At 45.7% G+C, this 26,242-nt stretch overlaps 1 protein-coding gene across 3 annotated transcripts; it reads left to right on the top strand.

Moving 5' to 3' along the window:
* Positions 1–405: 405 nt before the first annotated feature.
* LOC139060053 (uncharacterized) lies at positions 406–25,832 on the top strand. 3 transcript variants are annotated; one of them, XR_011514587.1, is made up of 5 exons: positions 406–537; positions 11,077–11,170; positions 15,013–15,126; positions 21,582–21,667; positions 25,689–25,832. XR_011514587.1 is itself a non-coding variant. In XM_070538814.1 (4 exons), exons 1-4 carry the CDS (start codon positions 6,985–6,987, stop codon positions 25,722–25,724), a joined length of 291 nt encoding a protein of 96 aa, XP_070394915.1. In that variant the 5' UTR covers positions 6,800–6,984; the 3' UTR covers positions 25,725–25,832. The 3 variants fall into 3 exon arrangements, 1 of the variants encoding a protein (XP_070394915.1); XR_011514586.1 differs by lacking the exon at positions 406–537 and adding an exon at positions 6,803–7,031; XM_070538814.1 differs by lacking the exons at positions 406–537; positions 21,582–21,667 and adding an exon at positions 6,800–7,031.
* Positions 25,833–26,242: the final 410 nt, after the last annotated feature.

The following is a 26,242-nucleotide window of genomic DNA, read 5'->3' as shown; positions in this document are numbered from 1 at the left end:
GCAAATATTTTGCAGCAATCGCAGCGAAGGAAGCAGAGCGCTGGAATACCCGTGGGCATACGGCTCGGAAAGTATAGAAATGGAGAAGATAAAAGAAAAAGAATGAACACTCGTGATAAAACGACAAAGACAAAACAAAGAAAGGAAATCGGGCAGGTCTCGTTGTTTTATATTTAAGACAGTGAAGAGCTGTCTTGTAAAGGCATGGTAAATATAAGCCAATTAAGCACAATCATTTTATTGCATTTGGGTATTGTTTATTTGAAAAAAAATTATTCGCCATCCCGCCCCTGCGAAAGTGGATGTCCAGAGACGCTGTTGCAAAACCACCACTGCAACTGCTGAAGGGGTCATGGAATACATTATTGATGGTTCACCGGTTGAAGGACACCGGCGCCACAGTCGACAAGGGCTGAATGTGTGGATGAAAAGTCAGTGCCCCAGATCACGTCGTATGGGCACTGCTCAAGCACAAGAAACAGATCACCTGTCCGATGGCCAGATATAGTGACGCGGGCAGTACACGTTTCAACAACGGTAGGTGTACTTCCATCGGCGACTCTTGCTGCACGTTGCATGGCAGGTGTCAGGACTTTCTTAAGCTTCTCGCGAAGACTAGCGCTCATCACCGAGATTTGTGTACCGGTATCAATGGGCCGTAACAGTAACACCGTCGACTTGGACTTCAAGCAAATTAGACCAGGTAGGTACAGTAAGACGAGGATTTCGAAGCCGGGTCAAAACTGCAGCGTAACCTCCGGGCGCTGCACTCGCTAGTTTTCCGGTGCCTAGCGTCCAGGGTTGGCAGGCGAAGGGAATCGGCGGTCGCACGGTGATGGTGACCTGCTATACACATTGGTGCGAGTGTCGACATCGGGTGTGTCAGTCGGTATACAGAGAGCGCGACGATGTTGTACGGCAGTAGCCTTCAGGGCGAGGGTTATGGGTGCTCCAGCCAGACGGCGACGGCCCCAGCATATGCCCAACTCGAGAGCACGCGACACATTGGGCGATCATTTGGTGTCCTCCACTCGGCGGGATTGCGGCATCGCGAATAAAAGGGCTGGCGCCTCGGTGCGACTGGTGGAACTGATGGTGTGACTGCTGGAGCGCGCCCGGTGCAGACAGACGAGAGTCCCAAATTAGCGACTTCCTGTCGAACCACAGCTTCAATCAAGGAAACCATAGGCTGGTTAGCAGTGGAGATATCGGGCACAAGAGGGGCTGGTGACATTGCTTCTATTTCAGGACGAACGATACGTTTTAGAGCGCAGCTCTTTGGCGTCCGTTCCTGGGTTTCGCGTCGTCGTCGGCGTTAATTGTCGTCGGCCTCGTAACCAGCTCCGCCTCCCTTTCATCCCCCCAGCGCTAGCAGCGACCGACTGATACCGCTGGATGCCGCTGACGCCGCTAGAGAGTCAAGATAACGTGACTGCATAGAACACCGTCGCCGCCATGCAGAAAGAGGAGGAAAGGGTCCCCCCCCCCCTAGCTGTTCTTGTGTGGCGGATAGGGTGCTCTTCAGTTGCCGACGCGCCGGTTATTTCACGTAGGCCCCGGCACGTCGACGAATACGTGACCACCTTCCCACGGCTAGACCTGGTTCTTAGCGCTGCGGAAGCGAGGGTATCATATTGTTTGTGTCGGCATCGGCGGCGTTGTCCCTGAAACCAACTCCGCAGCTGGGGTTGACTCACTATCGGCGTCAGCGGCATCAGTCAGTCGCTGCTATCTCTTCCCTCCTCCCTTTATCGTGTTGTCCACTTGCTGCGCGCGCTTCTGCCCCCATCGTTTGCCGCTGGGTGTACACGCCGCCCCCCTCTTCCTGCAAGTCTCCGGTTGTCAAAGCGCCGGCTCGAACTTAATTCCTTTCTTCGCTCCTCCTCCAATGCAACCCCTGTGCGGTGGCAATCAGAGAGCCAGATCGGTGGCGGCGGATCTGTATATGTGCACCGCCCGAGCCGAAATTGCCGCTGCCGTTCGCCCTGTGCGGTGGCAATCAGAGAGCCAGATCGGTGGCGGCGGATCTGTATATGTGCACCGCCCGAGCCGAAATTGCCGCTGCCGTTCGCCACTGCGAAATTATCTGCCAGTTCTTTCTGAGCCATGAGCGAGACGACCGATGGAAGTCCTCCGTCTGCTGCTGCTGCTGCTGCTGCTGCTGCTAAACGAGCTGCCAGAGCAGAGGCCCAGCGCCGTCGCCGTCAGAATCCAGAGGTGCGTGCCGCCGAAGCAGAAGCTTACCGTCGCCGCCGTCGACATGATCCAGGAGTACGCGCGTCGCCGAAGCAGAGGCTAAGCGCCGCCGCCGAGAAGACCCTGCCGTTCGCGCCGCCGAAGCGGAGGCTCATCGCCGCCGTCGAGAGCAACCAGCAGTAAGCGAGGCTGAAGCAGAAGCTCATCGCCGTCGCAGAGAAGACTCTACCGTTCGCGCGGCCGAGGCCGAGGCCAAACGCAAACAAAGGCTCGCAAACAGTCAGGGTGCAACAAATGTTTTCCGGCGACAGTTTACAGACAATCCGTTTGGAAGTGTGTGTTCAGTGTGTGATCGGCTCTGGTTCCAAAATGACGTGAAACCGCTTCCGGATACGTGCCGTGAGAATCTCCGGTGTGCGTTTCCCAACTCGGACGTGTGTCAATTCAGACTGTGTTCTTCATGCATGCACAGTCTATTTCTCCGACCACAAAGCTTCCTTCATGACTGTCAAGAACTGTTAGTGGAGTCTTTGTTAAAGGAATACGTGTGAAAAATAAAAAAAAAATTCTGTGATAGCGCATACATGTGTTGCTCGATTTCTTTGCCTCAATCTATCGAAAAGGTGAAACAGCTTATTTGCTGCGCTCAAATTTCGCATTAGGAAGTAACGTAATCGTCGGTACTTTTTTTTAAGTGTCCGAAGCAGGCAATTGTGAAGTCTGTGGCGGTTCTTCACATGATGACGATGCGGCAGTATTGGGGAGCCTATTGAATTGCTGCAGCAATACGGCGGGATTTTGCTTGTTTGAATCACCGATACCCTTTCACGATGGCATCCATATGCATGGTAGCAGCGTTCCCGAATACCAAGAGGTTGAATGCGTCGTCGGTACCTTTGAGTATGTGCCTGATCTTGTCCGCTTCGGACATGTTACCGTCAACTTTGCGGCAAAGCGCTACAATATCGATATACGAAATTTACGAATTTATGATTCAGTATATGACTGTGCGCGAGAGCCAAGTTCTTTTTTAGTGGCTAACTGACGACCCAAGGGCTTGCCGAACAAGTCGTTCAGTTTTTCTTTGTATAGGTTCCAGCTGGTGAGATCGTGCTTATATATGCGTCTCGTACCAGACGCGTACAGTTCTCTTTAGATAAAATACCACATTTTCCGGCATATAAGGGTATCGTCCCACCTGCTCTGTTTGCTGACACGCATTGTTAGGGTTGGCGTCTGACACCACGTGGCGACAGATATTTCACCCGACCATCTTCGTCGAAATGAGGCGTGACTCCTCCTGCGATGGTTAACGACACGCACTTCGTGCACAAAGAACTTTCTCTCACCAGACCTCTTACCAGGCCTCGTTGAAATGAAGCGTGACTTTCTAATTCGCCATGACCGTTTCGAGTGCGCCTGTGTGCCGGAAGCCCCGCAGTGTACAGCCTCTTTTGTGTGTGGGTGTGCGTGTGTGTGTGTGCGCGCGCGCGCGAGTTTAGAGAGGCCCTTTCCTCGAATTGGACCTAGAAGAGAACTTCCGCGAACCCGCAAAGCGCAGAAGAGGCGCACAGGCGTCTACAATTCCGGGAGGCGGGACGACTTCTTCCTTCAGCAGGCTCGGTATAACCAGAGGAGGAGGGGCCCTCTTTCCGTGCCGGTCACGTGACATCGACGGAAGCAAGATCCCGCCCACGATTGTAGAGAGCCTATTTAAGGGGCTCCGAAATGTATTTTTAAACACTTCATGCTCTTCTCATTTTCGTTCATCTACCTTTGAATAAACCGTGCAAGTTTCGTACTAGAAATCTTCTCGCCCTTGCTTGGTCGCCATGGTCTACCGTATGCCTGCAGCCCGCCGACAACGCCACGCTATAAGTAACGTCGGCTGAGCTTCGATAGGCAGATGCCGCTACTTCTCGGCAGCAGTACGATACGCTACCCTGGAGTACGCAACAGTGCTTCAGTGGCCATCGCCGAGGGAACAACGCGGCGGCCACTTCGGAGTTCCCTGCTGGGGTGATGGTCATGAACAAGCAGCGTACCCCGCACCTCCACCAAAAATTTCGCACAAGAACACGTATATTTACAAATATTTACAAGTAAGGCGAGCAGCAAAGGAGTCACAGCAGCCACTATGGCGAGGATGATGATGATGATTATGATGATGACCCCATGTTATGGCTCATACCCACACTGGGGGAATGGCCAGGAATTGCGTGCTGAAACGATTACCTATCCTTTGAATTGTTACAAATTCGATGAGGAAAAAAAAAAGAAAGAAAAGGATACCTACAAAAACAAACAGCCACCTCTACGTCTTTTTCATCGATGCTGGCCTAATGCGATAGATTTCTTCTGTCACGCGGCAATATCACACTTGAATAAGAATTTTTTGAAACGTGTTTGCTGCAACCGTATTTAAGTTCTCACAGAGAGTTTCCGTAGCCTACGACCAATTTTCCTTAAATTTGGTCTTGGTGGCTTTTAATGTTCTGTCAAGCCAGGGGGCTAAATTCTGCCCCTCTCGTTAGACACGCTCATAACACTCTAGAGTGCTTGCATGCGTAATATATTGCGATAGCCCCAATTACCTATCTAGTTCGAACTTTACCTCCAGGACACCCATTATCTTGTCCTTACAGTCAGCAAACATAAGGAAGCTGCCTCCTTTAGTTCAGTGAGGACACCACGCGAACCTAAAGTATCACGCGTGGAAAAAATAAAAATAAAGATATGAGGGTTCAGTAATTATTCGTAATGCATGTAAATAAGCCAGAAACGTTAAAACTGCTCTGCACATTGCACTTAAAGGGGTGGAGACATCAAAATTTTCGTTCATGCGTTTGTTGATTCAAACGTTGCGTCATGCTTCAGGGAGCACGATACACACAGCGGGATTCATATATATCCGATAAATAATTTAATAATCGCATTATTATACCGAGCGATTTCGGTTTCGGTTTCTGGGCTCCGGGGGATGCTATGACGTCACAGAGGAGGAAACGCAACATGGCTTGGTCACGTGGGCCACAAAAAATAGTGACGTAAAACTATGCTGCGTCGTCTGCTCGCGCATACGCGTGCTCTGCCAGCAGAGGTCAACTGGCGATTCGAAGTGCATGTCGCGATTATTATAATTATTGCGAAGAGCGACAACAACGGTAAGAAAATATTGCGGCTTGTGAGAGTCGGTGATTCATTCCGAAGCGCCGTTAGCGTTAGCTTCGAAGTGAACCGGAAAAGGCCTAGCCACGATATCGGCGGCGCCGAACGATCAGAGGCGGTGAAGCTGCCGTCGGTGCACAGAGTGACCACTCCTCGGACGCTGATTGGTCGCTTCGCCGTACGGCTGCCGCACAAATGGGCCCCGTGCCCGTGCTCTCTACGGCTAGGAAATCTCGCCGTTCGCAAGCAAAACCGCCGTCGCACGGGGGCCCCCGAACGGCAAACGGCGTGCGGCGAGTTTCCGTGCCGGTAACATGGACGGGCCTTCACACTGAGAAAGGCCAAGCGAAGGACAGACCGCTCCGAGCTGCCGAACTATGCGACTATGCGAGGAGAGAAGCGGACAACACGAACGCCGCATATCCTGGTCCCTTTCGGAGTCGGCCGGCTACTGTTTTACACTCAAACGTGCAAAGGCCCGTCGGCACAGCAACTCGCCGCACGCAGTTTGCCATTCGCGGGCCGCCGTGCGGCGTTCGTGTTGTCCACTTCTCTCCTCCTGTGTCCGTGTCTGCACGCCTTACCCCTTCTTTGCATTAAGAAAGGATTTCTATATGCCTGTAGCTCGGTCATAGTGGAGGCTATGCTCGGTCGCTCGGCTCAGCAGGCTCCGTAACCGGCATTTCATCGCTACTCATCATACGTCACGTTTTTGTGCTGGTGTGCTATGACGTCAATATTTTCGTTTCTCCTCTGTGACGTAGTAGCTGCCGCGCTAGCGATGGGTCTCGACTACGAGAAGGAGTTTTTAATGACTTTTTGGAGCTGAATTAAAATTATTTTGAAATGTTTGCAGCGTCCGATACCTCGTTCGGGGTGTCCTTGCATACCGAAGCAGCCTACAACATGCTTTTTATAGCCTCAAAATTTGATGTCCCAACCCCTTTAAAGTACTGCCTATTCCTTCAGAGTATACAATATCGAAAACGCAGAGTTATCTTGGGACATTGGAAAAGCTAGCTAATAGCAGCAGTATGGTACTTTCGAACACTTGCTTACAATTCTTTTAAAGGCTGTATTATATCAAAACGCATTTACCATCGCGCCTAAGCTTGCTGTATTGTTCCCATTATGTTCGCTCAAATTTGACCTCAGTTGTAATTATGCCAGCGCAGCCGTCAAAGTTTTACACTGCTCGTATATAAAACAGGATAACAACGCTATGGACCACTTGCATGCATATTCTAATGGAAAATGTGCATTTAACTCAACAATTTGAAACATTGCCTACATCTCTGAGGTCAAGCTGAATTAGACCCAATAATAGAAAAGCAACAGACGCTGTAACACTAGCGTAAACATTAAATTAAAAAAATAATTACTTTTTTGCTCAAGATACAGTTAATTTGATTTATTTTAGTAAAATGATTGCTTTCCTCGGCGCAGCTGTGACGTCACGTTACCGCTCGCGCAGCGCGCATGGCTCGCGCCGCTCGTTCGAACCATTTCGAACCTTTCAACGTCAAATGTCGTAGCTGCTACGAGTTTTGCCAATGAAATAAGCAATGTGCGTCGGCCTTCATTAATTTCGCCCTCGAGCAAGCAGCCCATGCTAGTAATATGTCGAACATCAAGGTAGCTGTCAGGCTGAGGCCTCCGATTGACAGGTGAGTTGGAGTTACGTTATGCGGTTATCACTGTGTCACACTAACTGCTTGGAGTGCGAGGCGTCGTTGCGTCTAGCATTTCGTGTGTCAAATTTCATACGTCTTGCCATATAAACAGTGCAGCTGCATCGAATTCACAGCAGAACAATCAACAATGGAGTAGCTACTATGTGGCGGTAACAATGCGCGTTCGGCAGGATTGTTGCTTTTACAATAGACGCTGTTATTTCATCGCTCTATTGCTGAGACCTAACTGTGGCATTGAGAACAACACACCCTTATATTCTACTGAACATGCACTTCCCGTTCCCCTTCTCACGTTTTCTTTTTTTGCTACAGTTAACTGTCAGCTTGCTTTAAAACTCAACGGATGCGCAAATGAACTGGCCACCAGCTGATTACGTGCATCGAAACAAATAGCGCGTTCTACTTCAGGCGTGAAGCTGCAGAAACTGTTTATTAGCAGTTTATGTGGTGCATAACCCCACAATCCACCCAAGATTACGAAAAGGCAAAGCCATTGATTTAGCATCGCCAACAACATGTCGAACACCCCATCTAACACGGTAGTGCATTCACTAAAGTGTCCGTATATGCGTGACGATACTCTGCACACTCAAAGTGAAATAGAGCGGCATTTAATATGCAGGAAGTCCAATCTGGCTCCAGCTCGATGCTTTTCTTTTTCCTAACTTTTTTCCAGCCACCGTTGAACGGAAGTGGCAAAAACAGGTGCACAAGCGTGTACAGGTTCCTCAGAAAGTAAACGGAGCACGCGAGCGAAGGCCGAATCCGTGATGTTCCGCACCTCACAGAAAAATTCCCATTCGTAGAAATGAAAGTTCTCTATTCCTCAGCCTTTTTACCCACATGATTAGAAAAATATACCCATAAGTTTCCCTGAAAAGAAAGTTCCTTGGCAAACGTGGTTGTTAGATGAAAGTTACGTTGAGTGACCTTGCAAGGTTTATTGGTCACTTTCGTGTATAACGCGTAAAACAAACATTCACTTTCTAATGTTTACTGTTCAACTCTGGGCATTTCTGCCGCATAGTCCAAAATTTGTCATCCAGCTTTAAAGTGATTCTCAGTTGTTTAACCAAGGAAATATTGACGCAGCAGTCTGCATTTTATGCCTTGTACTAACCATAATACGAGCTTTTCAATAATGTAGTATAAGAACTTTAAACTGACTGATACTTAGTTGATCCCGTGCACTGAAATTGATGTGCTGTGGATAGACTTTGCAATGTCTTGTTCACTAGCATAATTTCAGTGTTTACTCCATGAATCGTAACTTTCCCGGAATATCGTAATGATTTTCCTTTCCTGAAAAATTGTGGGCAGCAATTCCTTGAAAAGAGGAAAATTACCTTCACGGAACATTACTGGGCTAAACTGCATCTCCGTGCATCAACGGTGGCAGCACATACTACAGAGTACGCATGAAAAAAAAAAAAAAAATGTGGTGGCAGTGTGGCACACTTTTGACCACTGCTTTATCAAATGCTCAGGCAAACAAGCGTTTTTTGTAACTGCAGGTGCTAGGGAAGCGTCTTGCGCTTACAGCAACCATTTATCAACTTTGAGGAGCTCTTGCGAGAAGCATTTGCTTCCTGCACGTGCAGTATGCGTCGCTGCCTGAGTTTCGTTTCTTGAGGCATGCGATGATTGCTCTTGTTAACAATCGCCGTCATCTCGCTGTGAGCGGGAACATCGTGATAGTGGTGCCGCATTAAGTTGATTTCAGAGCACGATAGACTGCTGCTATGTGCGATCAATTAACACTTTTTATTCAAAGACCTAAAAGTAAATATTTTCAACAGAGATCAATCTGGCTGGGTGGGAAATAGAGGAAAGAACTGCTCCAGCCAAAGGTAAAAAAGTTCAGGCATTTCGGGATTGGTGCGGTCCCTTCTTTAGGGGGTGACTGAAGCAACCGAAAAGTCTTTTCAGCTCCTGCCTTTGTGTTGCCAATTCCTCCTCCTCTCTGTAGTGCAGCAAGGGCCTTAAGCATGCACAGGGTGAAGTGTACTCAATGACCGATGGATGTTGCTGTGAGTGTTTTGAACGTGCCACGACTCAAGGAGATGTCTTGTCGTGTTGGTCTTGGTTTCGACCACAGAGGTGGCTTTCAAATCAATTGCACAGTCATGCATCTCGCAGCGTTCAGGGAGAGTGCTGCGCTAGGCTTTGAGCTTTCGTATGTCGTTCTTGTTCTGGTGGATTCTGTCGGAAAAACTAGTTTTCATCAATGTAAGTGGTGGGGCACTTTGAACATGACACTTCAGAAACAATCCCCTTGCATTTCTCCGTGGATGGTCAGTCCTTTGGCTGCATGAGCAACTGTGCGAGTGTTCACGCTGGCTTGTTCACTTACTAAAAATTTCTACGAAAAATCTTGAAAGCACTTCTTATCTCAAGAAACAAAGCTTGGCCAAGGACGCTTGCCACATATGCAGGAAGCAATTGCTTCTGGAAAGAGCTGCTTGCCACCGACAAATGACTACTGCAAGTGCAGAATCTCCCCTAGCATCGACAGTTACAATAAGCTGTCAATTGAGCTGTCAATGAGGCAGTTGTCAAAAGCGTATCACAGTCATTGCAGATTCATCTTGTGCATGCGCAGTAGTACATGCTGCCGCCACTAGTGCATTGAGATGCAAGGTCCATTTGATTTGCATGCACCACTGTGAAGCATTTCATGGCAGGGTACAAGAAGTCCAAAAGTTGTGCAGCTCGAGTTCAGCAATGCAGGCATAACACGACACATGAAATGAATGGTGAGCTGCAGATGCGGTTAGTCCGCATAATCTGCATCGTCCTTGTTAGTTTGAAAGGCATGGTAAAAATATGACGGATCCCAAACTGCAGGTATGGTTTGCTTCATAGGCGTTTAGTCTTAAAAACAGCAGAAAAAAGCCGTTCCTGTGCTACAGATAAGCAACCTACACCCTGGAGCATATGTTGAACTGAACTTCTGTCTTCTTTGGTAAACATGCAGAAGATCTTATTTTTCACTCGGTATTACAGGGCAATAAACATCAAAGTAAACCAGCAGTCCTGACATATTGATTGGGACACGTTGTTTAATCTGGAACAATGTTGGTTCGATCAGCACGGACAGCTGAATAGTGTACACATGCATGAAAATTTAAGCACGTAAACAACACATCCGGTGTTGTATATATGCAGTAGGTGTGTGTAAGCGGGGTTTCAATCATGCATATGCCAGGGTGCTGTGTCGCTGACTGCGCTGCTGCTTTGCACTTGCATGTCGGCACCATCAGTAGGGAGAGTGCAGAAAAATTGTGAACCAGTACTACATTTGTGCTGAACCTTTGGAAACGAACGGCACGGTTCAGAGGGTGCCATTGCTCTACCGCTGAACACGAATGGCAGGATGCGGCACATTGTGAACTAGCTAAAATGATGTAAGCGGATTGAACAAACCTTCGGTTTGGCCGTCACTCCTGTCTTCCATTTAATTTCTGGGATGTCTGTACACTGTCACATAAAAGGTTAGGCACGGGTACATGTCAAAGAACACCGTCTACTACAATGTCCCTCATAGACCACATGTGCACCTTTGGGACGTCAAGCCTCAGTTATTCGTAGGATGTGTGACTTTGGAATGTGAAGCCCTATCAATTATGAGTGGCGATGGCATCTGTGCAAGTCACTTCATCTTGTTTTTCTGCAAGCATGCGATTCTTTTTCTATTGGGGTTGGGGTTTTTATTTTGACCATAACTGCTTTCTTCAAATGAAATGCTATGTAGACCTGAATTTTCAGCGATTGTAGGTTGCAGCCATCTTTTTCTCGGGACTGCGGAAACTGGTGAATGAGGGAGAGGGTTGGCGCTCAGCCGGGTTCTTGTGGCATGCGCAACCCTCAGTCACTGTACCGGCCACACTGACAGATGGTGACTGAGGTCAGGATTATGTATGCTTGCTCTAAATGTGGGTGCGGCAATAAAAATGTTCTGGTCTGTGTAGTAACAAGTTTTTTTACCCTGTCTTACCAGTATTTTTTTCTTCTTTAGGGAGATAAACAGTGGTGAAAAGGCCATATGGAAGGCAGATGGCAACACTATATATATATGGAAACTGGAAAAATCAGCTTGTTCCACACATTCGGTCTGTATACTTCAATATTTGACTGTTCTGGCACTTCAACTTCTGTAGTGCTGTATTTTTCAATTTTTACAGTAGGCATTGAGTCGCGAAGTTTGGCTAACCTGCACTGAATGCTGTACATAAGTGATCGCACTTGTGTAAAGTGGTCAAACAGGTGCATCAAGCACGAAGAGCTGTTTTGGCTCTATGCTATCTGAATCACAGCCGAGAAAGGGGTAATCACTCGATCATTACCACGTCTCACCAGCATCAAAGCATGCATACCTGGTAATCGACAAAGTAGCACATGCACACCATACGCATGCTCGTGGCACTCTGCATGTGTATGCAAAGCCCACTGCTCAACAGCACAAGGCAAATATTATTTGGTCTGCACAGTAAGCAGTGACAGATTTCACGAACATTAACTTCACTCTTACTATAATGTGATTTGTATAGAAGGGCCTTAATAGTATGCTTGCCTTGTTTAAAAGTTGGTTGAGGGATTATACAAGTTGTGTAATTAGACACAAAGGTCACTGGGTGGTGGGGCCTTTGTCAGATGAAGTGCATCTGCCTTTAGTTTATTCATCCTTGACATTGTACAGTCGATCCCGGATATATCAAACTCGAAGGGGATCGCGAAATAGTTCGATATATTGATAATTTGAAATATAAAATATGCATGTCAAAAGCGTCTCTAACAACTCCACACATCTCAGGGCAGTTTCCCGATGTCGTGACTAACGGGAGGGAATTTAGCGATGTGTGCCTTCAAGGCGCGTAAAAAAACAAAAACACGGTGTTATGACAAGAGTACTTTATTTCGGAAGAGCAAAATTCCGATTTCTCTCTTTGGGGTTATGTGAAGGATTGTGCTTACATGACCAAGACAGACGTCAGATTAGCTCAAGACAAGGATAATGGATGTCTGCTGTATAGAATTCGAACGTTGGTGATCAAGAACGCCACTGAAGATGTGCTAAAGCGGGCTCAGTACTGCCCAGCTGCAGAAGGACACCTGTTCGAAGAAGCCCTCTAAGCAGCAGCTGGTGTTCAATGGCACTTACACATTCACAGATAACCAGAACCACTGAAATCTGATGGTTTTCTTTTTCTGTTGTTTTTTGTGTAGACGTCCCAATTCTCAAATCAGCTCATTTAGAAGCAGTACATTTATTTTCTTTTGCTGCCATGGGTGATAATGTTCAAGTGAAGAGGAACACTTTTATTTTTTGCCACGAGCTAGCTTTTGCCGCAGTTATACATTGACATGAAGTCTAAAACCGTCACTTTAATTTGGTTTTGGTCTGAAGCAAGTTTCTGGTGCGAAATATAGCTGCGTGTGCACTCTCTCGATGCGGTGTGAGCAGAGCCAGGATTTTTAAACATTCTATGCCTATTACATTGCTTTCTGCATTTTGTGCATAGTCAGAGCGGTGCTTCGGCCGCATTATCAAGGGGCTTTTGTTATCAATGTGATCAGTCGGCCTTGAGATACGGATAATAAGTGTGACATAGAAATTAGAGGAAGGAATAGCTGCGAAGCCATGAAACCTGCTGATGGTGCTCCTTCTGTATCATTATCAAGGTGATGCGCTGTCTCTTTCTTCAGGTTTAAGACAGGCAAAGCAGTTGCTTTCAGTCAGCTTATTTGAGGGCACTGCTTTATGATGCAGGTGGGTGCACAGTCACATGGTATTTGTTATAATTGTGGGGTTCCTTTACCACCCGGGAAAAAAATGGTACGCAATTAGTATGTCGCTGAAAATACCACAGTTAGGTGTCCCTTGGCTGTGCCTGCAAATGCCTCATTCACACTTTCATAATTAAAACATTACTTCTCAAGTTAGATAATTGATTGCAATAACTTAATTAAACCTCATTAACGAAAAATTAGTGGCGGCTACTCCACTGTTCTGGAAACTTTACGCATTAGGTTTTCCTCGAGTAACGCAATTGCTCTTTTTTGAAGACCTAGTGCATGATAGTAGGGACACCCTTTATAATTCAACTAAATCACCGAAATAAAGCCAAGCCGGATTCACTGCAAATAAGAATTAACAGCAGTCATGCGCAGCAGCCCTTATACTCGCACCCACAATAAAAAAAAAAAAGAGAGAGAGAGAGAGAGAGAGGCTGCATTTTCTTCCGAAAGAGCTGTATTAGCGATAGTGAAGTACTATATGACAATTCCACAAAGGAATATTACGCCAGCAAGAGACGCCAGATGCTTGGCGTCTGGCGAAGACTCGGGCTGTGAAAGTGAACTGTCTCCTACTACGAAGTGTTGTAAATACCCATATAACGTCGTCACTTCAGTGAGCAATTCTTCGAGGTCATACGAAGTTTCTTCAATTACAACTGGTATTGGGTGAAGGAATATAGTGCACCAGGGTGTCTACCAACCGGGAAAACCGGAAATTCTCAGGGGATTTTTAGTAGTCAGGGAAAACTCAGGGAATTGGGGCCTCTATCAGGGAAAATTAGCGGCAATTTTACTGAAAGGGTCGAAAGTCTCAGTAATGCTGGCTCGAGTAACAGACAGGAATCGTAATGAATCGTTTTTGACGCCCTGTCGTCGGCTGGAGGAGTTGCTAGTGTACAGTCAAGGACTGACTTTCCGGATTCCCGATAATTTGGACGGCTTCGCGGCACCGTCACGTACCCCATAGAGTCAACGTATCAGAACGTGTGAAATTTCCGATGTAAGAACTCTTCGCCGTCCGATTTTCCGGACGTTTTGCCGTGACGGCAGGTCCGAAACGGCAATAATCAAAGGCACCACGGCTGCCGTTTTGATTACTTCGCCACCTCGAACCGGCACTCTCGCACGCAGATCCGCTGGCAGCCGTTGCCACCACTGCAGCAACGCTAGGCCTAGCTGCTTCGACGTTCGCTATGAAACTTCTTGCCGTTGGGTGCCGAGTTTTTTATTGAAAGAATTAGCTGCTGTCAGTAATGGCATGGACTCCGCCTTTGTGATCCTCGCGATTGACCTAGAAAATGCCGGTTCCTGAAAGTCAGCTTCGCCTCTGTAAAGAAATGTTACTTGGTGAAGCATACACAGAGGTATTGCAGTGAAGCATAACAAGCATGGGAAGGGGCTATTGTCACGGAACACAGTATGTATTCCTTAATTATACACGCGTGCACCCGGTATTTCCTGTCACATTACGAGCACCGATATGTCTAATATGTGTAGCGACAGGCCTTCAGAGCGTTTTCGAACATGCCTGTGGCTGTTCGAAAAGACCCCACAAGCGCTTGTGGTGTCTTCTTGTCTCGTCTCTTGTCTACATTTTGCGCTGTTAATAGCAGGGTGGTGCAGAGGTAGAATGTTTGCTTCCCATGCAAAAGACCAGGGTTCGAATCTCAGCAAGGTGTAGTGTTTTTTTCTTTTCTTTTAATACTTCACGCTTTGATGTTTATATTATTTATACTGCTGCTTAATACTTGCTTCCGTTGCTATGTAAGGCAAGAAAGAGTGAAGCATAACATGGAGGAATAACAGCAAAATTAAACTTTTTAACATCGAAAGATCATTTTTGCAGCGCCACCTCACGGGAATGAACAAAACTATCCCAACCAAAGCAAATGAATTAAGCTGAACTTGATCACTAGTGCTGAATCTTGAATAAATGTGGCCATAGTGCCTAGTCAATGTTTGCTGCTATATTCTGTATATCATTCGCAACGTCGTCTGAATCTTTACTGAATATTTGGGCACTCAACTGGCACAAGAGCTGTGCCCTACTACCCTGCCATGATTCCCCAAAATGTTCAGGTTTTATGCAAGCAAATATAGTCGTAGTTTTGTTTGAAGTGCTCACTTACCAAAAGGTGTGTTCATTTTGGTACAGGTGCCAGAACGGGAGTACTTATTACGAGTCTCCTACATGGAAATCTACAACGAAAATATTCTAGACCTCTTGGACAATGGTGACGAAAAGCACCTGCAGATTAGAGACAATGTGGTCAGTGACTCGTTTGCATTTGCAATACTTTGCTTTGGTATTTATTTGTCACTGTGATAGACTTGCAACTGTTTTGTCTGCAGGCAATCAACTTGTTCACTGTTGTGGCTTGTGAGCTTGTATATACAGAGCAATCCAAAAGTAAAGAAAAAGTAAAAAAAAAACGGGAAGAACGCAGAAAGTAGCAAGGTGCAATTTTTGCAGAAATGCAAAGAAAGATGTGGGATTGTCTTTATAACTCAATATCTTATAGCCAGAGTAGTTGCATTTGCCACTGACAGGTTGTACTAGGCCTTGTTAGCTGTGCCAAAGGTGCAAGAACTATTTGTTTTTCAGGAACAAAAGGACCGTGCACATGTGTTGAAGTAGGTGGATAGAAAGCTGTACCGTTTTGATCTAAACAATAATGCACCCACGCCAGTGATATTCACGACTATTGTCGAAAGCAACTGTTAGCTCTCTTATCTTTGTGAGCAGGTCCGATGTTAAGCAGTGCTGACGGGGTTGTTCAAATAGACTCGCACTGATCCTACAAATGTAGTGTAGTCATCATATGGTTTGTTTTGGCCCTAGCTGATTGTTCTAATCCTTTTTTATTTTTATTTTTGTTGTTTTACCCCAAGAAAGATGGTGATAGAATTATCTGCCAGTGCATGTGCTTGTAGCACATCTATATTACGTCATTCATCTGTTATTGGCGCAATAGAATAAAACATGCACTGTGTATAGAAAGAAACAACATGAATTCGATTGTGAGCTTACTCCTGTGTTTGCAGTGAAATAGCTTGACAAAATGCTGTTGTCTATTGTGGTTATGCACTTCTCGTAACAGACTAGCCAGACACATTTGCACACTGGAATCGCCTGATAACAATGGAAGCGAGATTGCCACCATTCATGCTTATTGTGACATACATTATATGAACTGATTATTGTAGCGCATTGTCGAAGGTGTATTGGTATTGAGCTGCCATCGTCGGCTGACTCTCGCAAGTAGGTTGCCAGCCCCTGTCAACACGGCAAAAGCCCATTTTATGCGCCCGATTTCGACAAAAATTGCCGCTAATTTTGTCCACTGTAGCCAATAGTCCGTTGTAGTGCGGTCTGTAAAAGCGAACCTCGTTGCATTGATAAAATAGGCAGACCAAACTAAGGTTGAAAAATGGTCCATTATATCCGAAAGTCTGTTGTACGCAGGTCCGTTGTAATCAGCGTAGACTATATGAAGGCTATGCGAAGGCTGAGTGTCTGAGCTGGGTCCTCCTTCATCATGGATGCAAAGCATTCAGCAACGTTTGCTATGGGCTCAACGAAAGCGATAGTAGTACGACGAAATAAGTGCCGATGTTCATGGCCGAAATTCATCACGAGGAGAGCCGAAAGTCCACCTCAAAGCATAATGAGACTGCAGGCTGCACATACACCATGAGTCAGCATAAGAGAGGAATTGCCCTCTGCAACAGCTTCGCCATCACGCAGGTCGTAGCATACTACAGCTACCAGGACAATTGCGTGTGGTGGTAAAGTTACACTGTCAGCATAAACCTGAAGTGCGTTACGTCGGCAATTGTCGCGGCTGTTCGTTGCTCTTTTTGTCGAAAAAGTCACTGTGTGCTACCGGAGGTTTATAATGGCACCATACTCTCGCAGAAAGTCGACGCTCAATATGAGTTCCCGAGAACATATAAGGCAGCTAGCTGGCTGGAAACATACACCTACAAATTTGTACTCTGACCGTGCACATGCCCAACGGTGTTACGATATGCCCGCCAGCAGTACGAATTTGCGTTCCAGACCAAGGCGTGATAACTTGCTAGTTTTCCGCACAAAATAGAGTAGTCGGCACCCGTGTCCGATAAAGCACTAATGTGGCGGCCGTCGAGCACAACAGGTATGTCTAGCTACAGACTCTCGCTAGACTTACCTGTTGTGCTCGGCGGCCGCCATGTACCTGCGGAAAGAGTGGCATACTCTGCTGGTTCAGGTATTCTTCAATTGCCCTAGGTCTTTCGCCATATCTGAGCCTTGGTGAATCCGTGGCAAAACCTTGCAGTCCGAGGCGGCGGTACGGGCACTTGCGGTATACGTGACCGGCTTCTCCACAGTGATAGCACAGAGGCCTTCTGTCTGAGGTACGCCAGACGACAGATTTCCTTTCAAGCAGGCACCAATCCTTCATACGTTGGATCAGTTGCACTGATGGGAGTGGCGGGACGTATGACGCGCGGCGTAAGACGTGGCGGCGACGAAATGGGTTGGAGCAGGGACAGGGACTCGCCCCAAAACTTATGCATACGACGGCTGCTGCAACTGTGCTGTCCTAGGCGCTGCATTGCTGCTTGGAACGGGACCTTGGATCACTTGCTGCACTTCATTCCTCACAAGGGCAGAAATGGAACCCAGCGTGGGCTGAGGCAGGCAGCTGGGCTGTTGAAACTCATCACGCACCACACAGCGGATAAGGTCTCGGAGAACATCCACGTTTCCAAAGGCAACTGTGTCCGTCAGTGCTGGGCTGTTGAAACTCATCACGCACCACAGAGCGGATAAAGTCTCTGAGAACGTCCACGTTTCCAAAGGCAACCGTGTCCGTCAGTGAAGCAGCGTTCGCGTGCCTGTCATACGGAGCTGAGCGCTGGTCCGAAGGTGAAGTTGCGTTCGATTGCCTTTCATAGAGAGCTGAGCGCTGGTGTAACATCTTATTCCATCGTGGCAGCTTCAGTTAAGAATTCAGCCACGGTCTTCGGCGGGCTTTGAACAAGGCCAGCAAATAGCTGTTCCTTAACTCCCCGCATTAGATGATGTAGCTTCTTTTCCTCAGACATGGTTGGGTCCACCCTACAGAAGAGATGAGTCATATCCTCGACGTACCACGTCACGCTCCCGTTCGGCAGATGAATGCGGGATTGGAGTGCCCGTTGGGCTTGTTCGCGGCGATCAGCATTGGTTTAGGTCTCCAGCAAGGCACGACAGAACTCGAGCCACGATTTGATGAGCCCTTATCGGTTCTCGTACCAAGTGCGGGCACCATCCTCCAAGCTGAAGTAGACATTCCTCAACTTCGCCGTGTCGCTCCGTTCGTTTATCTCGGCAACGCGCACAAACTGGACTAGCCAGTCTTCTACATCCTCGAAGATATCCCCGTGGAACACTTTCGGCACTTGGAGATTCTGCAGCAGGAACTGAGCTGCCATTGTGGCCGTACCTTGCCTAATGGTCGATAGGGACATCGACGTTTCTTCCATATCGGTTCGTGGGGGCGTCGATGTTGTTGTGGAGAGATGATCAAGCTCCAGAGGCAATCCTCGGATTCTCCTGCTTGCCCAGTGAACAGGTGTGTTCACTAGTAGAGGGCTGGTACTCCTGCTACCAGGAGGGGTTTGTGGCATCGGATGAACTGTGCCCAGCACCTCCACCAGTTTTGTCACGAAAAGACAATGGAAGATGTACCCAACGTCGGCGAGGCAGACAGTTGTACAAGATGGGGCGCAATAACTCAAGCCAGCGTCCTCAGCTTCTACTTCTTCAGTGCCCGCTTCTTGCCGAGCGCACGTTCTAGTCCCAACTTCTTTCTCGGCGCTGGCTCGCGACACCTAGCAGCAATATACATGCATAAACAGTAACACTGGAGATGAATTGCAACAAATGACCGAGGCCCTTAACTGAGAAAGCGCAAGAGTGGGGTTGAAGATTAATATACCGATGACGAAGGTAATGTACAATAGCCTGGCAAGGAAACAAGAATTCATGATTGCCAGTCAGCCTCTGCTGTCTGTACAGGAGTATGTTTATCTAACTAAACTACTCGCACCCTGACCATGAGAAGAAAATATACAGAATAAAAATTGGTTGGAGTGCGTATGGTAGGCATTACCAGATCCTGGCTGGCAGCTTTCCACCATCGTTGAAAAGAGAAGTGTACAATCGTTGCATTCTACTGATGCTAACATTTGGGGCAGAAACTTGGAAGTTAAAAACAAGTTAAGGACTGCGCAAATGGCAATGGAACGAAAAATGTTAGGCATAACGTTGGGACATAAAGAGAGCGGTGTGAATCGGAGAGCAAACGGAGATAGCCAATATTCTTGTTGACATTAAGAGAAAATGATGGAGCTGGGCAGGCCATGTAGTGCATAGGGTAGGTAACCTGGGGACCCTTAGTTGCAGAATGGGTGCCAAGAAAAGGGAGATGTGCTGTCGAGAATGGCAGAAAATAAGGGGGGGGGGGATGAAATGAGAAAATTTGCAGACACAAGTTGGAATCTGCTAGTGCAAGACAGCAATAATTGGAGATCGCTTGGAGAGGCCTTTGTCCTGCAGTGGGCATAAATATAGGCTGATGATGATTATAGAAAAAGAGAAGGGGGGAGATAAATTAGGACTGCGGCTGGTTAGCAAGCTGCCGCCTGGTAAAAAGCGAGTGGAAGCGACTCTACTGACACTGCCCGGTTGCCTTTTTCCTGGTATTTTTTAATCCAAGGTTCCAATATATGTGGAGTTCGGTGCAAAAACTTTTCGAGATAGATGAGAAACGAATGGGTTGAAACCACAGCCAGAAAAAAAATTTCTGCTCAACCTATATTTCTAGATATCGGAGTTACAGTTAATGAGGGTTTACTGTATTCACAAAGTGTCACAGCATGTCGCTATCAGCTTCACTATTACTGTCAATAGCTCTGGTAATCCGTAAACAATAAGGGGTTTATGAACAAACTAAAGCTTTATTAACCCTTTGAGGGTCAATGATGTAAATATGCGGCGTCGCGAACAAGTCCAAAAATAGTCGATGGCGTATATTTATGGTGCCGTCTGTACATTTAAAAAGCACGCCAATTTTCAAACTTTTTCTTTTCTGTCATGTGCTGGCACTATGTGGGAATACAGGGAATTTCTTTCGCGCGCCTCCCTCTCTCGGTTTTCATTGCATGGTTTGTTTTAGAGTTAGTTTGCTCCCGCGCATTGGTGCGCGCGCGCAGGTGGCGGTTTGGTTTTTGTTCCGCAGGCGATTTCGGCTTCTTGCGCTCTCAAAACTGATGGCTATCTCATTACTAATTGCTCAAAGGGCGACCACCTGTTTCTCGCTCGTTTAGTGCTCACAGGGGTGCGCATAGGAAGGATGCCGCCATGCATGCGTTCCTGATGCTTCCTTTTTTTTTTACACTCGCGAAAACTAATTGCCTTTGGTTGGCGATAAGGTGAAGATTAGCAGAAGTTTGTCACACGTTTTGCTTTTTTGATGGGCACACAACCACACAGTTTTCTTGAGTGTGTGCACCTACGCAGTTCATTATGCTATGGATGTACATACTATTAGTGTAAGAGCAGGAACATTTTAGTCTTGAGGAATATTCTCGTGTTCGCATTTTCAAAGCCTTGAACTATGTTATAAGAATGCATGAAATTTTTTATTCTTATAAGTTTATTTCCTTTTTTGTTGTTATTCATGAATGAAGAGTACATATATGCCAACGCGAAATATATTTTTCTCGCTTTACGGTCACCCTAGAAAAATTACGGTAAATTTTTTTCGAAATAAGTCCCTAGAAGAATTGGAATCTGCAATAAAAAAAAAGATCGACTCTGGGCAGTCACATATGGCGAAAAAAATCAACCCTCAAAGGGTTAACCCCACCATGTATACAGCCTTGGTACAACTTGCTTCAATGCTTTCTTGGCTCACTTAGGATGGCCAGCCTGTGCATCTGGAACGCTGGCCAGCCTGGCCAGCGCGTCTGGAACAAGCCCCCACTAGCTCGATGCACGTCTGCGTCTCATGCTGCAATTCGGACAGTGTTTCGCATTACACAGATGTCAACTATAGTCAAGTTTGCTACAGATCTTCTTGGGTGATTTGAATGTGACAGCATTAACAAACACCAACGGACATTATATTTAGTGAAACTGCTAAATTATTCTTCAAACTCTATTGGAATTAATTTTGCGATAAGAGGTTCGTAGTAGAAGAGAAAATGAAGGCCAGAGTTCAATTTCTTAATTTTTTTATCAAAACACCAGAATTGCTATGTCAGTGTGACATCAGGGATTTCAACATATATGTTGTGTCCGGCCCACTTCGAGGCACTAAAAGCTCTCAAAACTTGTTGGGTTCATTCTTTGGTTTCATTAGACTTCAATTAGGTCCATATTTAGGGATGAAAAAGTTAATCAAGCCTGTTGAAATCTGTCACGACGAGCTGGTACATTGTTTTCTAGCTTATCAAGTTTCTGCTCTCCGTAAAAGGAACTTTTTTGGTATTCTAGGCCATTTATCATTACAGCTCCACTTATCATTTTCTCTAGTGTCCCTTGGATGTGTCTTGAGATGTGTCTTCAGCATTCAGACTTTGCTCCATCAGTTGAAATTTTTTCTGGTTAATCCTTTAGATATGTTTTTATTGTTCGTTATTTCTGACACTGGCTGTACATTGGTATCGGACATTGTGTGCACTTTTCAGTTCACATACTGGAAATGCTGAGCCAAGAAAGCCATTGAAGGAAGCCAACCAGAAGAGTCACAGTTCTGCAGAAACTTCCAAAGATCGTATGTATCCTGTGGCTTATATGCAATAAGGAGGCTACTTGAAATCATTCTTGATCACTTTATCTCCAGTTATGACTTTCAGGCAGCTTGACGATCTGCACGGATGCAGTATAGTCGAATATACTGCCGCGAATCTATGCAGTGCTTGCTCACTCTTCAAGTCTGCCGCCACGCGGCGTAGCGCAAGACGCGCTACCGCCATGCGACGCAATGCGCGCCCAGTTGAGACGCGCCACGCAACGCAAGACGCGCCCAGTTGAGATGCGCCAAGACGCGCTTTAAATTGAGCGCAGACGACAGCGGCGGGCATTCTGTTCGACGATCGCCGAGCACGCTGGTCGCCTTGCCGTCGCCGGGTAATTCAGGGCATTGTGGGCGCAAGTCAGCCCAATAAACAGTCTTCTTTCGACAAACCTTTGTCCGTCCTCATCGTCCCTGCAACTGCCGTCACCACTACGTGACAATACTATGTAATTGAAGAAGTAATATGAACATCTATGAGAAAATAAGTGGTCTTTTGTAGCCATAAAATTAGTGAAGCACTGTACTTTAAGCAATTGAAGTAATAATATATAAAACTGTTAAATTTTTATTTTAAGCCTTGCTAAAAACAACCACGAAAGAAAAAATAAATTATAGTCACTTATGTCATGTAAAAAAGCCACTCTCCAAATTGTCAATGTTCTGGCAGCATGGTGACAGTGCTCCCCTGTTTTTGTTTCTAGTTTCATGTTTATTGACAACAGCGTAGAAAATTTTGTCAACCATATTGTGGCTATGCCTAGTTTCTTTTTCAATAAGTAAATCATAATGGACGCAGATTATCCGTGGGAAATGCAAGTACATAAAAATGTACCCCAATAGTGTAAAGTCCAGAATGTGCATGTAGTGACATGTACGTACTACTTGTATGGTTCTTCATTTCTGGAGGAAAGTCATTACATATTTAACATCATTAAAATGCTGACCACCACAAAAGTAGAATGGAAAAGAGTGCAAAACTAATTTGTTTCATCAACAAGGGTTTGAAACATTGTGCAGTGACAAACTATGCATGTTAGTCACTGCTACCATTTTGTCTGCTACTGGTAACAGTGTTTCAGAATTAGTTATGAATTTTCAGGATTGCCTGTGGCAGACTGCACAAATTTAAAGCTTGAGGTGAATCCTGCTCAAAGAGATGGACATTACTTGTGTGAGAAATCAAAATGCATAATTTACTAAATAATAGAGGTGGGCAAATGTTAACTTTTACAGACATGAACTAGCAATTATTGAATAGCCAAATGCAGATGCTTATATATATTGTAGGAATATTTACTTCACTATAATTAAGTGCCAAGCCATTACTGACTAGTGCAGAAAAGACAGTTCCGTTATAAACACAAGATGACTTATTTTCATTAAAAAAAGCTGCACGATTAGCCTCTCAACAACATCAGAGCCTGGTTGCAAGCAATATTTCCCAGGAAGAATGGTGTCTGTATGACTAGTTTACCAAGTATGCTAAATAAATGGTTGCAAAAAAAAAAAGAGCAAAAGTTGTGGAAAAAGTAAAATAAAAAGCTGCTGAAGGACTTGTGTACCATGGACACATAAAAAAAGGGCCTATGGAAGGAAAGCATTGCAGGTTGCAGAGTAGAAGGTAAAACTGCTACATGGGTATAGACTCTCAAAAACACTAAATGACAGACTACAAACAAATTGTAGGTTGTCATGTAGGCTTTCGCCACAAAACCCAAAACGAAGCTTGCATTGCCCATTTTGTTTCTGCATTGCTTCGAGAACTTTTGTCGTTGTAGCACTCATGAGAATTTCCAATATACTTTGTTTAGCAGACAGGCAACTGTAACCAAACTTTAATAGTCTGTTGCAAAATATTTGGTTAGTTCGGAATATTCAAAAATACCATATATTTCCTATTTGAATATGAGCACGAATAATTGGTGTGTAGTATTTGATTCGTATTCATAACCTCAAATATATTTCTCCACCCCTAATAAATCAATAACAATTTTAGTTAACAACTCTATAAATAATTAATTTAAGGCCTATATTACAATTCACAAATTGTGATTGGTAGGTCAATCGAGTTACAAAAATGACGGCTGGAACAAAACTGTTCGTAAATGAAAGTTAATCTCTCTCTCTTTGAGCAATGAATCCCAAGGATTAGAATTGTGCTATTTGTCACTTCATTTGAAATGTGGTATGATGAAAGAACTACTCTTTGTAAGTATGTGCATTCTCACAGGCTAGTATTTGATTAATTTTTGCTAGTAGTAACTTGACATGTTGCATGGAATCAATGAGCAAAAGAGAATACACAGGTTTGAGTTCAGGTTTCCAACTTCATTTGGAATTCGAAATCCCACAGGTAACGCCGGAAGAAGTAAAGAAAGCCTTGGGAGATATGCAAAGGGGGAAGGCAGCTGGGGAAGATAAGGTAACAGCAGATTTGTTGAAGGATGGTGGAAAGATTGTTCTAGAGAAACTGGCCACCCTGTATACGCAATGCCTCATGACCTCGAGCGTACCGGAATCTTGGAAGAACGCTAACATAATCCTAATCCATAACAAAAGGGGACGCCAAAGACTTGAAAAATTATAGACCGATCAGCTTACTGTCCGTTGCCTACAAACTATTTACTAAGGTAATCGCAAATAGAATCAGGAACACCTTAGACTTCTGTCAAGCAAAAGACCAGGCAGGATTCCGTAAAGGCTGCTCAACAATAGATCATATTCACACTATCAATCAGGTGATAGAGAAATGTGCGGAATATAACCAACCCTTATATATAGCTTTCATTGATTACGAGAAAGCATTTGATTCTGTCGAAACCTCAGCAGTCATGGAGGCATTACGGAATCAGGGTGTAGACGAGCCGTATGTAAAAATACTGAAAGATGTCTATAGCGGCTCCACAGCCACCGTAGTCCTCCATAAAGAAAGCAACAAAATCCCAATAAAGAAAGGCGTCAGGCAGGGAGATATGATCTCTCCAATGCTATTCACAGCATGTTTACAGGAGGTATTCAGAGACCTGGATTGGGAAGAAATGTGGATAAAAGTTAATGGAGAATACCTTAGTAACTTGCGATTCGCTGATGATATTGCCTTGCTTAGTAACTCGGGGGACCAATTGCAATGCATGCTCACTGACCTGGAGAGGCAAAACGGAAGGATGGGTCTAAAAATTAATCTGCAGAAAACTAAAGTAATGTTTAACAGTCTCGGAAGAAAACAGCAATTTACCATAGGCAGCGAGGCACTGGAAGTCGTAAGGGAATACGTCTACTTAGGGCAGGTAGTGACTGCGGATCCGGATCATGAGATGGAAATAATTAGAAGAATAAGAATGGGCTGGGGTGCATTTGGCAGGCATTCTCAGATCATGAACAGCAGGTTGCCATTATCCCTCAAGAGAAAAGTGTATAAGAGCTGCGTCTCACCAGTACTCACTTACCGGGCAGAAACCTGGAGGCTTAAGAAAAGGGTTCTACTCAAATTGAGGACGACGCAACGAGCTATGGAAAGAAGAATGATAGGTGTAACATTAAGTGATAAGAAAAGAGCAGATTGGGTGAGGGAACAAACGCGAGTTAATGACATCTTAGTTGAAATCAAAAAAAAAAAAAGAAATGGGCATGGGCAGGACATGTAATGAGGAGGGAAGATAACCAATGGTCATTAAGGGTTACGGACTGGATTCCAAGGGAAGGGAAGCGTAGCAGGGGACGGCAGAAAGTTAGGTGGGCGGATGAGATTAAGAAGTTTGCCGGGACGGCATGGCCACAATTAGTACATGACCGGGGTTGTTGGAGAAATATGGGAGAGACCTTTGCCCTGCAGTGGGCGTAACCAGGCTGATGATGATGATGATGATGATGATGCTAACTTCATTGCGCGCTAGGTGAGAAACCAAATATATACACAGGTGAGGCTGGCCCACCTGTTGCACCTAGATGCTTCTGGTTCTTATAAGATGCTATTTTTCTTTTCCCCACCTACTTGCAGCAATACTGGACGACATGGCGTATTGGCCACCGATGAAATTTTTTATGGACGACAAAGAGAATCAAGACTCACCGTAGTGATTGCGGTTGCCCTGTACAAAATGTGTTTTGGCTTTTAACTTAATAAATGTGACTTGTATCCAAAGTTTTTCGACTACTGGTCATGACCAGAACTTCTGCTAGGCTGTGTGGCAAGATGTTCCTGGTGCACCAAGCCCTGCAAAATGGGCAAAAGACTCCTCAAGAATTCATAAGCATTGAGGTACACTCTAGTACATCAAAAGCCCAGAGCAAGAATTACTCAGGAGGTGAAACAGTCCTTTTCCCTGCAACTCAATACGGTCATTGTGCAGGGCGTGGCGCAATGGTGCCCTCTCTTGTATGCATTTCACAGTGAAAAGGATAGGGTGCGGAGAGCAGGTGCTAATTCAGGGTCATTCCGGCACTCGCCACTTTTGAGACAAAAGAGGTGCTTTCTTAATACGAGTTGTAAAGCAACAGAAGGCACGATTTCTTTTTTCATTTTGAAAGCCAGTATTGGTCAGAGCACCTTCC

Source organism: Dermacentor albipictus, chromosome 1, assembly GCF_038994185.2.
Source record: "Dermacentor albipictus isolate Rhodes 1998 colony chromosome 1, USDA_Dalb.pri_finalv2, whole genome shotgun sequence".
NCBI lineage: Eukaryota > Metazoa > Arthropoda > Arachnida > Ixodida > Ixodidae > Dermacentor > Dermacentor albipictus.
This window is presented reverse-complemented; position numbering and strand designations above follow the sequence as displayed.

What these genes read in the sequence shown, in the direction of transcription:
- LOC139060053 (XM_070538814.1), top strand. Translation starts at nt 6,985, where the DNA reads ATGTCGAACATCAAGGTAGCTGTCAGGCTGAGGCCTCCGATTGACAG. An exon ending in CTGAGGCCTCCGATTGACAG is followed by an intron (nt 7,032 to 11,076) that starts GTGAGTTGGAGT and finishes TTTCTTCTTTAG; the next exon opens with GGAGATAAACAGTGGTGAAA. An exon ending in TGCAGATTAGAGACAATGTG is followed by an intron (nt 15,127 to 25,688) that starts GTCAGTGACTCG and finishes ACCTACTTGCAG; the next exon opens with CAATACTGGACGACATGGCG.